This window comes from Nyctereutes procyonoides, unplaced genomic scaffold (genome assembly GCF_905146905.1).
Source record: "Nyctereutes procyonoides isolate TBG_1078 unplaced genomic scaffold, NYPRO_anot_genome, whole genome shotgun sequence".
In the NCBI taxonomy this organism is placed as follows: Eukaryota; Metazoa; Chordata; class Mammalia; order Carnivora; family Canidae; genus Nyctereutes; species Nyctereutes procyonoides.
The window spans coordinates 11,370,249-11,383,623 of NW_026575025.1; the positions used below are offsets into that span (position 1 = coordinate 11,370,249).

General features: G+C 54.2%; 3 protein-coding genes across 4 annotated transcripts; 2 read left to right on the top strand and 1 right to left on the bottom strand.

The window, feature by feature from the left end:
- Nucleotides 1–35: 35 nt before the first annotated feature.
- Nucleotides 36–7,310, top strand: SYVN1 (synoviolin 1). 2 transcript variants are annotated; one of them, XM_055313155.1, is made up of 16 exons: nt 36–302; nt 1,145–1,293; nt 1,525–1,617; nt 1,708–1,860; nt 2,002–2,050; nt 2,486–2,589; nt 3,206–3,332; nt 3,422–3,521; nt 3,610–3,675; nt 3,771–3,887; nt 3,984–4,147; nt 4,423–4,551; nt 4,635–4,790; nt 4,868–5,054; nt 5,840–5,991; nt 6,075–7,310. In XM_055313155.1, exons 1-16 carry the CDS (start codon nt 155–157, stop codon nt 6,179–6,181), a joined length of 2,001 nt encoding a protein of 666 aa, XP_055169130.1. In that variant the 5' UTR covers nt 36–154; the 3' UTR covers nt 6,182–7,310. The 2 variants fall into 2 exon arrangements, with proteins under 2 accessions (XP_055169130.1, XP_055169134.1); XM_055313159.1 differs by having other exon boundaries at nt 4,638–4,790.
- MRPL49 (mitochondrial ribosomal protein L49) lies at nt 7,213–11,032 on the bottom strand. Its single transcript, XM_055313172.1, has 4 exons — nt 10,908–11,032; nt 9,790–9,940; nt 8,640–8,764; nt 7,213–8,512 (listed from the first exon to the last, which is right to left on the bottom strand). Exons 1-4 carry the CDS (start codon nt 10,983–10,985, stop codon nt 8,366–8,368), a joined length of 501 nt encoding a protein of 166 aa, XP_055169147.1. The 5' UTR covers nt 10,986–11,032; the 3' UTR covers nt 7,213–8,365.
- Nucleotides 11,033–11,106: 74 nt separating this feature from the next.
- Nucleotides 11,107–12,954, top strand: FAU (FAU ubiquitin like and ribosomal protein S30 fusion). Its single transcript, XM_055313187.1, has 5 exons — nt 11,107–11,245; nt 11,507–11,589; nt 11,708–11,852; nt 12,271–12,326; nt 12,781–12,954. The coding sequence occupies exons 2-5, from the start codon at nt 11,515–11,517 to the stop codon at nt 12,904–12,906; spliced, it is 402 nt and encodes a 133-aa protein (XP_055169162.1). The 5' UTR covers nt 11,107–11,245; nt 11,507–11,514; the 3' UTR covers nt 12,907–12,954.
- The last annotated feature ends 421 nt before the right edge of the window (nt 12,955–13,375 follow it).

Genomic DNA, 13,375 nt, shown 5'->3' on the forward strand with positions numbered 1-13,375 from the left:
ACACGGGGGGACCCCAACTACCTCCCTCGCTGCCCTATTCCACTCTGGCCACCTCTCGCATCTCCTGCTCCGGCAGTGGGCACGACGCCTGGATACGGTGGTGGGACTACTGCTCCCGGCGCCACGGAGGGTGCGTGGTGCGGCCGAAGGAAGGATGCACTTGGTACGGTCCACACGGCGCCCCGCCGGAAGTGAGGTGTCTCACCCCCGAAGTTCCGGCTCGCAGGGGGTGGGGAGTGTCGTTAACCGAAGTCGCCTCCGCAGTCTCGGGGATCGAGCTGGCTCGCTGCGGTGGGCTCCTGGTGAGTCGGCCGGGGTCGGGGTCGGGGTCGGGCCCGGGTAGTGGTTGGAGTCGGGACCTGGGTCCTCCCGTTGAGGGCTCCGGGGTCGGCGCGCCCCCTCAGCCCGGCTCGCGGCTTGTCAGTTGTCCGTCGACCTCGGGTGCCCGCGCGGCTGCTCTCCAGAGGCTGGGCCCCGCCTGCGACAGTCGCAGCTTCTGGCCATCACAGGTGCGGGGACGACCCGGGTCCCTCTCCCTGCCGCCGCTGCATCGCGGCGATCGTCCGTTTCTCCGCTGCCCCCCAGTGGACCCTGCCCCGGGGGTTGGGGGACGCCAGGGTTCCAGACTGACGTACCCGCCCGCTCCCGCGGGGCGCGTGTCGCAGCTGCCCACCCTGGCCGAGCTGTCACCGTCGCTGTCGCGTGCCCGGCTGCGCCCCCCAGCGCCCAGCTTCTCCTAGTCCAGGCGGCACGTTCCTGCTTCCGGAGGTTTTTGCGTGTGCATCCTCCGCATCACCTTTTAGGAGGCTGTGGTAGCGGTTCCCCTTCCTCCAGCACGGTTGCCTCTCCTCGTACCTCCCTGGAGGCGGCGGCATGGAAAGCCCTAGATTTGAAACAAGACTGATCCGGGCTCCAGGCTTTGCGTCATTGCGATCGCTTAACCCCTTTGAGTCTCCATTTTCTTATTTGTAAAATGGGGGAGCGTATGCTATTCTTGACGTCTTGCTATTCTTGATTATGAGGGTGAGGGGAGGCGAGTCTTTTTTTTTTCCTCTCCTGTTTAATGACACTGCGTTTCGGGCGCTGTGCTCGGTCTGCACGGTGTACGCATCACCCGGGTTATTCCTTCCCTCTCCCCAAGCAGGTCTCCAGGCCGGGGCGATGTTCCGCACCGCAGTGATGATGGCGGCCAGCCTGGCTCTGACCGGGGCCGTAGTGGCTCATGCCTACTACCTCAAGCACCAGTTCTACCCCACTGTGGTGTACTTGACCAAGTCCAGCCCCAGCATGGCAGTGAGTACAGACAGGGCTCAGGGTGGGAGGAACTCCCTGGGAGGGGAGGAGGCGTTTGCTTGAGGCAGGGGCGGAGCTAGAGGTCAGGTAAGCAGACTAGAAGTGAAGCAGCTGCTAGCTGTCATATTTTGAACTAATTGTGATGGGGACATAGGGAGGTTCCCAGGTGATGAACCCCAGACATAGCAGAGCAGAAAGTGACCTCAAACCATAGTCTCTTCTCACTCCTAGGTCCTCTACATCCAGGCCTTTGTACTTGTCTTTCTCTTGGGCAAAGTGATGGGCAAGGTGTTCTTTGGACAGCTGAGGGCAGCAGAGATGGAGGTAAGATGTTCATGACTCCAAAAGTGAGGGGCAGGGGGCTGGGCAAGCAGAATGTCTTGTGTTCCTCATCATTCCTTGTTCACTCCCCAGCACCTTCTGGAACGTTCCTGGTATGCTGTCACTGAGACTTGTCTGGCCTTCACTGTCTTTCGGGACGACTTCAGCCCCCGCTTCGTTGCACTCTTCACTCTCCTTCTCTTCCTCAAGTGTTTCCACTGGCTGGCTGAGGACCGTGTGGACTTTGTGAGTTGGGTCAGAGGGTTCTCTGAAGCAGATGGGAGCCAAGGAGTGGCTTGGTGGGTAGGCTTGTGCAGTGAAGGCTGGGTTGGGGATGTGGGGTGAGCCCAAGCCTTCCTGATGGGCCCCCTTTCTGCTCTGCCTCAGATGGAACGCAGCCCCAATATCTCCTGGCTCTTTCACTGCCGCATTGTCTGTGAGTGAGATCCATGGGAGGGGATGGAGGGAGCTGGAGGGAGAAGAGACACCGTGGAGGATTGGAACATGGAACATGGAAAGTCACTAACCGTGGACCTGTACACTAGAGCACAGGCATCCCCCTCAACCCACAGCTGTACAGGAAAGATAAATTGGGAAGTTAATTTGCATCATCTCTGCCCGGTTCCACTCCAGGGCTTCTTAACTGCCCAGCCCCTTAGCTCTTGGCCTCCTCACCTGGAGCTTGGGCCGCTCTGATACCCTCCTAGGCAAAATTGGGAGTTCCCAGGGGGCTGGGTTCAATGGAGTGTGCCACCTGACTAGATGGCTAGGGCCACGATGGGCTGGAGGGTAGCAGGGAGGGCTCTTAAACCAGGAAGTGGCTGTCAGACCCCAGGCTGACCCGACCAACCCATTTGGGGGGTCCCCACAGCCCTCATGTTCCTCCTGGGCATCCTGGACTTCCTCTTCGTCAGCCATGCCTATCACAGCATCCTGACCCGTGGGGCCTCTGTGCAGCTGGTGTTTGGCTTTGAGGTAAAACTGGCTTGGGAGGTTGGGAGGACAAGCCTGAGGTGGCAGTGAACATGCCTTGAATAACATGATAAACCCTTCCTGAGCACCTGTTCTGGGGTCAGGCCTGTGCAGGCCACCAGGGAGCAGCCATCAGCCAGTCTCGGCTCCTGCCTTCTACATGCTCACACCTGGGAGAGTGGGGGGAGCACAGAAAGAGGCATGTGTGGAGGAGCCCTGACCTGGCACTCAGGGAAAACGTGCTCAAAGTTGATGCCAGAGGAGCTGGCTATTGATGGATGAAGGAATTAGCTGACGGATAGCTAGGGAGGTGTGTTTGGTGATAACAGCTCACATTTGTTGAGTGCTAGCTGTATGCTAGACCCTGTGCTGAGCACTTGTATCTTTTCATTGGCAAAACAGTGTCATTACAAAGGGACAGTTAATTCTGTCACTTAACAGGCCGACAGGGTTGGAGGGGTCTGGTGAGTTGCCAGAAGTTGCAGGAGCTCGTGAGTGGAGGAGCTAGGAGGACACCATTGTGTCCGAGCCCATGCTGGTATCACTGCACTGGCAGAGGGTGACTGCAGCAAGGGGGTACTGTGTCTTACGGCCCCCCCACCCCCTCGTCCTCCTCTAGTATGCGATCCTGATGACTATGGTGCTCACCATCTTCATCAAGTATGTCCTGCACTCCGTGGACCTCCAGAGTGAGAACCCCTGGGATAACAAGGCTGTGTACATGCTCTACACAGAGCTGTTTACAGGTGAGAAGAGCCCAGGCCTCCCCTGACCTGGATCGACATCCCCAGCCTTGCCTCCCAGGCCCTGTGACTGCACCTCCCCTTGCCCCCAGGCTTCATCAAGGTTTTGCTGTACATGGCTTTCATGACCATCATGATCAAGGTGCACACCTTCCCTCTCTTTGCTATCCGGCCTATGTACCTGGCCATGAGGTAAGCCCAGCTCAGCCCAGCCCAGCCTGCCTGACCCATACCTAATCCTCCCCCCATCACCCAACTTTCACTGAAACTGTCCTTTCAGACAGTTCAAGAAGGCTGTGACAGATGCCATCATGTCTCGCCGAGCTATCCGCAACATGAACACACTGTAAGTGGGCCGCTCTAGTGGTTCTTCTAAGCTCTGCCCCAGGTTCTCCCATCTCTGCCTCTGGTCTTGACATATCCTTGGACCATCCTAATTAGGTATCCAGATGCCACCCCAGAGGAACTCCAGGCAATGGACAATGTCTGCATCATCTGCCGAGAAGAGATGGTGACTGGTGCCAAGAGACTGCCCTGCAACCACATTTTCCACACCAGGTAGGAGTGGGCCCGGGGAGCCTGACACCAAGGAATACGGTGTGGAAGGCAGGCCCCCAGGGATCGCTGACCATATTACCTGGTCTTGACCCCCAGCTGCCTGCGTTCCTGGTTCCAACGGCAGCAGACCTGCCCTACCTGCCGTATGGACGTCCTTCGGGCATCACTGCCAACCCAGTCACCACCACCTCCTGAACCTGCGGATCAGGGGCCACCACCGGCTGCTCACCCCCCACCACTCCTGCCCCAGCCCCCCAACTGTGAGTGGCCCCCTCATTTGGCCATTCAACACACTCCGTTGAGTACTTGCCCTGAGCTGGGTATGGGAAATGCTGACGTGAATCAGACTCCCTGTTCTTCAGCTCAGTCTAGGTGGGGGAGAGGGTCATAGAGAGGAACATCAGTGGCTTATAATCACGTGCTGAGCTCAGAGAGGCCTGTGAGAACAGGGATAAAGTTCCTAACAGCCAGCCCCTTGCATATATTTGCATCTATCTCACTTTGGACCTCTTCTCACTGCCCCGTTCTCTCGCAGTCCCACAGGGCCTCCTGCCTCCCTTTCCTCCAGGCATGTTCCCGCTGTGGCCCCCCATGGGCCCCTTCCCACCTGTCCCACCTCCCCCCAGCTCAGGAGAGCCTGTGGCCCCACCATCTACCAGTGCAGGTGAGTCCTTTGGGTACTGAGACAGCCATGGGGTGGGAGGAATGGAAGCAGAGGTCTCTTAACTTCCTATTCTTACTCTTCAGCAGCCCTTTCTCGGCCCAATGGAGCAGCCACAACCACAGCTGCTTCTGCTGCCTCTGCCTCGGCCCCTGGCTCTGCCCCCACCCCTGAGGCTGGCCCCACCCCAGGCTTCCCCTTCCCTCCACCCTGGATGGGCATGCCGCTGCCTCCACCCTTTGGTGAGCTGAGCCACTCTCAGGGTTAATCTGGAGGGTAGGGGGTGTTAGGCCCAGGTTGAGCCTCTGCCTCTCTCCAGCCTTCCCCCCAATGCCCGTGCCCCCTGCGGGCTTTGCTGGGCTGACCCCGGAGGAGCTGCGGGCTCTGGAAGGCCATGAGCGGCAGCACCTGGAGGCTCGGCTGCAGAGCCTGCGCAACATCCACACACTGCTGGACGCCGCCATGCTGCAGATCAACCAGTACCTCACTGTGCTCGCCTCCTTGGGGTATGTCTGTTCCAGGTACGGGGGGCCGGGTGGGGGCAGCGACGGCAGCATAGAGCTGCCGACAGAAGGCCTCTGGCCAGGGTTCTTGGTCTTTTTCTTTTCTGCCACTCCGTGTCACCTATGGATTCAGGCCAACCTATCTGTAGACAGACTAAGATCCCCAGGTTCTTGAGGCCTCTGTCACAGGACTGATGTTCATTAGAGAGCTAATTTTGAGTTTTGCTCCTTTATATTTTTCTAAAGTCAAATTACTCCTAATTCTCAGTGCTTTAGCTCATCATGTGTACGCTTCTCACATACGGTGACCCTGTCCCTGGGAACAAATGCCCCTGATCTGAGACAGTATATAAAAAAGTTGCCCAGAGCCAGCCTGGCCAAAGTTCAAGTTGTGGTCCCACCACTCACTTGTTTGGTAACCACTATCACCTTATTTGAATAGACGGGTTCTAAGTCCTGTGCACAGGTCACATGTACAGAGTGCCTGGCACACAGCAGTGACAGCACAGCCTGGGAGAGGAGCTTGAGTCTGAGATTTGAGTGTGTACAGAGCCCGGCACCCCATTAGAAATGGCAGTTTAATAGTGAACAAGGCCTGCAAGTGGTCTACGGTCCATCTGTAGTATGGAATCACGAGAACTCACACATATTCTTGTGTCTGCTGCTAAGTCAGGCTGCAGAGGTACATCAGTGCTGACTCTACCCTACAATGCTCACAAGGGACCAAAAAGTATGCCGCTGTGCCTGGATATCAAGGCCTCACCTGCCTCTACCTCTTCTCTTCCTAGTCCACCCCGGCTGGCCACCTCAGTCAGCCCCACTGAGGAGCCTGCCCCTGTGGTTGTCACTGCTGCCTCCCCCACCAGCATCCCTAGCTCGGAGGCCACCACACCATCCCCAGGAGCTTCCTCACCAACCCCTGAGCCTGAAAAGCCTCCAGGTAGCCTGAGTCAGCCTCGGAAGCGGGGGGTAGGGAGTGGGGAAGGAACTTCTGTAGGTTCCACTTCTGAACTCTGTCACCAGCTCCTGAGTCATTGGGCACAGAGGAGCTGCCCGAGGATGGGGAGCCTGATGCAGCAGAGCTCCGCCGCCGCCGCCTGCAAAAGTTGGAGTCCCCTGTTGCCCACTGACACTACCCCGGTCCCGCCCCTGCCTCCACTCTCCTGAGCAGCCCTTGCTGTAACATGTCCTGCCACCAAGTGCCCACTCCCTCTATCTGCACCAGGGAGTAAGAACCCCAAGCTCTGAGACAAAGGAGGCAGCATCCCCTAGGCCAAATGGAAAGAAGCCTGAGGCCCCAGTTGACTCCAGCCCTTCCAGTCCCGGGCAGCCATGGGGACCTCGGGTTAGTCCCAGCCTTTCTCTCCCACCCTTCAGCCTGTCCTGCTGGGGCCGTGAAGGCAGAGAGGCATAGTCTCTGAGAAGCCCCCTACACCCTCACTCCTCTCTGGGAGAAGGGGCTGCTCCTCCAAGCCTCACTTTTGTGTGTGCGTGTGTGTGTGTGTGAAGTCGCTTCAGTGCTAAAACAGTATTAGCTCCCCAATCCCATGTGTGAACTTAAGGAGCTGGAGGCAGACCAGGAACTTGCTCCCTGGGCCACCCACCAAGACTGGTACTGATGTCCCTTTTGACTCTAAACTCCCTATGAGCCCTTTGTGATGGTGGCTGTGTCACTTCTGCCCTGTGGTGTTTCCGTGTCTTACAACTGCACAGCTCAGGGAAAGGAGTGCTGGGGGTGGAGGAGCAGGTGGGCAGCCTTGAGGCACCCTGCCCTTCCCCCAGGTCCCTCTCTCCCTGCAGTTTATAAAGTGAGACTGTTCCTAGTCTCACCCAGCAACCACTGCCCGGCCTCACTTCAGGCTGAGGGCTCATGTCTGCTCCTGAACCACTGCAAGCCCGAGAATCTGTGGAAGGTCACTTCTCAACTTACAGAACTTTTGAGTTTTGAAGAATTGGAATTACTTCCTTGCTGTTGTTTTTTGGCTTAAATTTTTGTCTTTGAACTTGAAATCTTGACCCTAAGAAAGAGGAGCAGGAGTGTCAGGCTCCTGGTCTTTCCAGTTTAGAAAAGGCACTGGGCCAGGTGTAGGGACCACAGGAGCCGAGGCCTGCCTGCCTCTCTTTTTTTATCCTCGGTTCTGTGTTACAAGAGTTGCTGGAGACAGTTTCAGATGATTATTTAATTTGTAAATATTGTACAAATTTTAATAGCTTAAATTGTATATACAGCCTAATAAAGACTCGCATTAACAACTGGTGGAGCTGGTGTCATGGGATGAGTGTGCCAGGCTGCTTTTTCTTGCTCAGGCTGCAGACTTGAGAATCCCCAGGAACGTGGATTTAGACAAGCCATTAAACAATTGTGAAGATGTCCCCATTTTCCATATGAAGAAACTGAGCCCCAGGTCATAGAACAAGTAGGGGAGCCATGCTTTGAACCTTGTTCCTAACTAGTTTGAGGTTGGGCACTCAGGTCTCTGACCTTTGTAACTCCCAAGGATGGGGCAAGTGTGAAGGATCATTGGCTGGGGTGGGACGGGATGGCAGGGGCAAAAGGCCAGCATCTTTCTTCCTGCAAAGCCCCTGTCCACCCTTGATAAAGAGGCCAGCAAGCTGGAAAGGCAGGCTGGGAGCTCCCAGGCACCCCCTTGTGGACACAACAGCTAAAGCTAATCACAGCTTCCTGGAGCTAGAAATACTGTCAGGCCCAAATCCTGCCTAGAATGGCAGAGGTGACTGGGCCTTCTACTCCACGGGTAAAAAGAATGAGCCCAGGGGCTGCCATGGGCGTTCTATGTCTGTACCAGCATTGCACTTGGAACTGAAGATCTCTGGGACCCAGGCCTAAGTCTCTGTGTTCTCCATAGCCTCTACCAAACCAGGTCTGGCCTGGAGCCTCAGGAATGTCTGCAGCAGTGAGGGTCTGAGGGACAAAGGAGGAATGTGCTCAGTGGGTTTACCCTGTGCTACCCTCCCCTAAACAGGGTTGGGCTATTACTTCCACTAGAGGGGCAGTTGTCAACCTCCAGAATTTGAACAGCAGAACCCAATGAGCTCTGATGAAGGCAGGGTCACCAATGTCACACAGCCCTCTCCCACTGCTGGCACCTGTGAAGAGGGTCCCATTACCCCTTAATATGAGCAAAGGCCTGCTCTGAAGCCCTTTAGCCTAACTTCCTCTGCCCTGCCCAAGCTCTTAGGCCTGGCATTTATACCTCCTGTCCTAATTGCTTCAATAGCCATCCCCCTCCTTCCAAGACCCCCTAAACTCTAGTCTGTGGGGGATGCTATTATTCAGGCTGCTCAGCTGAGCCTCAGAAGCCCTTCTCCAGGAGCCAGGCTTTGAGCTGCTGGTCAAAGTAGCCTTTGACCCGTAAGGTACCTGTCACCTCATTGATCTGGGTGACAGGTGTCTTCCCCAGCAGTAGACTCAGAAAATCTTCCACATCCTTCTGCAGGGCCTGGAGAGGGAGAGTGGAGGAAGGGGAGATGACAAATCAAACCTGGTCAGTTCATCCCCTCTAGCAGACTCCCATTCCTTCAGCCCTGAAAAGGTCAGAATCAGACCTGACCCATGCCCTCACTTACCCAGATGTCTCCCTCCACCTTTCGGATCACAGTCATCTGGCGGTTGCCATGTGTGATGTCCTTGTAGACAGGGATGTTGTGCATTCGAGAGCGCCGCACAAAGTAGGGCAGGTTGGGTGGGGGGTCTGTTATATGGAAGAATGACAAGTCAAATCTTCCCAGGCCCACCTTAGCCAACACCCTTCCCCTCAGTCTACAGAGAATCAGCGCACCCAATGGTAAAGCCACCTCTAGATCTCATGAAGACCTGCTCTTTCGGGGGATCCCTGGGTGGCTCAGCGGTTTAGCACCTGCCTTTGGCCCAGGGTGTGATCCTGGAGACCCAGGATTGAGTCTCATGTCGGGCTCCCTGCATGGAGCCTGCTTCTCCCTCTGCCTGTGTCTCTGCCTCTCTCTCCCTATGTCTATCATGAATAAAAAAAAAAAAAAAAAAAAAAAAAAGACCTGCTCTTTCCCTAAATTTAGAGCCAGGACCAGCTGGTTCACCCCGGTAACCTCACAGGCCCAGTGCCGGGTGTGACAGCAGAAGGTGCTCAAGAAAAAATGAAGTTAGGGCCATGCCTCCATGGATCTTTAGGTCCTTCATCTGGGACCAATCCTTGTACTTCTCCCCTGGGTCATAGAGGCTAATACCAATCTCCAGCACAAAGAAATGGGGAGTTACAGCACTGAACACCTACTACCACATACAGGGCTCTGTGCTAAGTGCTTTATGTACTGTGCAGATTATCTCCATTTTGCTGCAACTGAGGTTGGGAGAAGCTAAGTGACTAACTCATGATCACACTGACAATGAACAGCAGAGCCAAATTCGAACCCAGAATTGCCCAACTCCCAAGCTCTGTTCCCAATTACGCTATAAGGCCTACTGCGGTAGGGTTGGGGTCCAACCTCTTAGGTGTTCTCTCTATGCTTCACTTTTCCTGAATGGGAAGACCTCATCCTGACAGTGTGAATGGACCGGTACTAGTGAAACAGGGCTGCATTCCCAGGCCCGCCCTTGAACATGAGACAGATGCTAAGCCCTTAGAGACCTCAAAACAAATCCTGAACCCACTGTGGAATCCCAGAGCCTCAGCTGGTGAGGTAGACCACTAGGGAGGGGGAGGTTTTCCTGTAAACTTCACGCCATCACCATTGCCCAGCTCACCTCTGGGTGGCTGCCAACCACTAGGAGTGGGATAATGTTCATGCTTCGGGGGCTCTGGGATGCTGGTAGGGGGTAACAGGCGTTCCACAAACTGGTATTCATCCACAGACTCCACAAAACTGGGGTAATCAGGAGGCCCCTGGGTCTGGCTCTGAGGCCAAAAACAAGAATAAGCAACCATTGCTCCCATCAGCCCATCCACCACACACCCACCCCACACAGAAGAGGGAGAACGTAAGTAAAAAAAAAAAGAAACTACAGGTGCAAAGAATGGCATAAATAAAAGCCTGGAGGTAGGAAAGCATCAGACTTAAGTTTGCCAAGGTAGAGGTGAGCTGGAAAAGTTCAAGCACTTGGAAGAGCCCTCCTCTCTTGGGATTTCTCTGGGACTCAAAAGCCAAAGCCAATTTACTGTAAGTCTGACCAATATACCATTTTTCAGTATCTTAAAGTCTCCTCTAAACATCCTACACAAATATTATAGTTCAGGATTGGGCACTTCAGCAACCGTGATAACTTCAGCAAGTCACAATCATCCGATGTGACCCTCGCTTTTCTGGAACATTTTGGCCTCGTATAAACACCACTAAGCACTGGACTACAAGTATTAAGGGTACTGTTTTGACTTGATTTTTACAATGAATACAAGTTAGGTATTTTATTACTCCCTTTTTCCATCTAAAGTAAAATAAGACATTAATAATCTACCTAGGGTAACTCTCCGCAATCCGTCCTCCCATCCTCCAGCCTGAAGATCCTTCTTGGACATTTCTCCTAAGATACCCTGGAGTCCTGACAGGCCCCGGAGTTACGAGAAGAGGGAAGCGGGATGAAGTAGCCTGTACATCATGAACTCTAGGTTCCCATTAGTGTCGCCAATGATCTGGGGTCGACCCCTACCTAACCTGTGGAACAGTACCCCTTTTAAAAAATTAGCAGGAGTTAATGCTGCCCCTCCCAGTTCTGACTAACCTACGTTGTCCACCAATCAGGTTCTACGCCCCACACACCGAAACGCGCTGCAGGCTTTGCCTCTATCTTGTATCAGTATCAGAGTTACAGGAATAACAAGACTGAAAGCAGCCCTCTTCCTCCACCTCCCGGCTGAGCGTTCTCACCAGCCGCCGTAGCCTGCAGCCCGGCGGGACGCCGGTTCTCCACCCTCTCAGCGTAGCCCGGAACACGGCCGCGGCCATCTTGAACTACTCCCGTACACTGGCCGCCTGCGCGCGCAACCAGCTACGTCCCGCCCCTTCCTGGGCGCACCGCCTGGCACCGAAAGAGCGCCTGCGCAAGGCGTGAAGAGGCGGAGCTAAGCCTGCACAAAATCCTAAGGCCCTAGCGGTCGCTCCGCAGTGACGTGGCACGCAGCAGGCGGTGAGGACGTACGCGCCCTTGCCCCTTCCTCTTTCTCGACTCCATCTTCGCGGTAGCTGTTGCGGTGTCCGCGGTTCAGGTAATATTTCGGCCATTGCTGGACTTGTAGGGCTTAATAACAGGTCGCCCGCTGGTCAGAGAGAGCGGTGAGAGTAGAGGGAGAGGATCTGCTTTGAGAGTCAGCTTCCGGTCCTCAGCCGACCTCACTGGCAGGCCCGGCCTTATCCACGTGAGATCCCGCGACCACCTACATCCCAGCGCGATCGGTCCCTGCTTGCCACCTTCCCCCAACCCCTTCTCTGCCAGAGCATTCGTCTCTTACAAGCCTTTCCTTCTTCAGTCGCCGACATGCAGCTCTTTGTCCGCGCCCAGGAGCTACACACCCTCGAGGTGACCGGCCAGGAGACGGTCGCCCAAATCAAGGTAAGGCTGCGTGGTGCTTCCTGGGCATCGTCCTCTGGGGGGACGATGAAGAACCCTTCCTGAGTTCTTCGGTCTCGCCCCCCGCGGGATCGCCGATGAGTCCTATTTTTCCCCGTAGGCTCATGTAGCCTCGCTGGAGGGCATCGCCCCGGAAGATCAAGTCCTGCTCCTGGCAGGCTCGCCTCTAGAGGATGAGGCTACCCTAGGTCAGTGTGGAGTGGAGGCTCTGACCACCCTGGAGGTAGCCGGCCGCATGCTTGGAGGTGAGTTGGGGAGCATAGTCCTTTGAAATGTTTGTAAGCCCATAATGAGTGTGGAGTTCAGTATCCTCAACTCAGGGTGGTTCTTCCTGTTTACCTCCCTCATTGAGAGGTCCTTGGGAGACTGAGCCAGAGTGTAGTTTTATTTCAGTTACTTACCTGTTTTCTCACAAAAATCAAGTCAGACTAGATTCCTGGAAGTGTTTTTCACTTGTGTTTAAAGTCAGGGGCTTGAAGATCCTGAAATGAAACCATGGAATGTACCATAGAAAACACTCTCGGTCAGAGGTTATATTTCTACAACTTTGTTCTCATTCCTTGTTGGTCTGGTTTCTTTAAAAACTTGAGTTGGAAAAGAAAGGATTCTGCTTGGCGAGTCCTTCTTGCTCTCCTAACTGTCTTTTGACTGTTCCCACCCCAGGTAAAGTCCATGGTTCCCTGGCCCGTGCTGGGAAAGTAAGAGGGCAGACTCCCAAGGTAGGTGAAAGTATTAGTGGGGTTTGTTTGTTTGTTTGTATTTATTTATTTATTTATTTATTTATTTATTTATTTATTTATTTATTTATGATAGTCCCAGAGAGAGAAAGAGAGAGAGGCAGAGACACAGGCAGAGGGAGAAGCAGGCTCCATGCACCAGGAGCCCGACATGGGATTCGATCCCGGGTCTCCAGGATCGCGCCCTGGGCCAAAGGCAGGCGCCAAACCGCTGCGCCATCCAGGGATCCCCTAGTGGGGTGTTTAGACTTTGGGTTTTGTTGTTGTTGTTGTGTTTTGTTTATTTGTGAGGGTTTTTTATGCGTTTTGTTTTAAATCAAAGCTAAGCCAAGCAAGACCTTTGGTCTTTCCTCTGTCTGCCTTCTCCCTCTAGAATTAAGACTGAGGGAATGCATAAAAGGTCAGCCAAGGTTTGATCATCCCTCCCTCTTCCCAGGTGGCCAAACAGGAGAAAAAGAAGAAGAAGACAGGCCGAGCCAAGCGACGAATGCAGTACAACCGACGCTTTGTCAATGTTGTGCCCACCTTTGGCAAGAAGAAGGGCCCCAATGCCAACTCTTAAGTCCGTTGTAATCCTGGCTCTCCCCAATAAAGCCACTTGGTTCAGTCATCTCATTGTTTCATCTTCACACGCAGAGCCTCAGGAAGATACACAGATACACGGTTTCTAGGGCTGGTGTGTTCATTAGAACATTGAGGCCTGAGTCTTAATTTCTTGCCACTGTCAAGTTGGAAGATGCAGGGGCTCTTGGCTAGGATGGAGAAGAAATGATAAACTCTCTAAGAAAAGGCTTACCATGAAAATTGGTAATCCAAAGATAGCAACTTAAAGATTTATGGCAACTTAAAGATTTATTTACTTGAGGGAGGGGCAGAGGAAGAAAATCTATAAGCAGACCCCCATCTGAGCATGAGGTTGGACACAGCTCCATCTCAAGATCTGAGCTGAAACCCAGAGTAAGACGTTTAAACAACTGAGCTGCCCAGGCGCCCTGTTCTTGTTCTTTAAACAGACAATAACAATTCTCAGG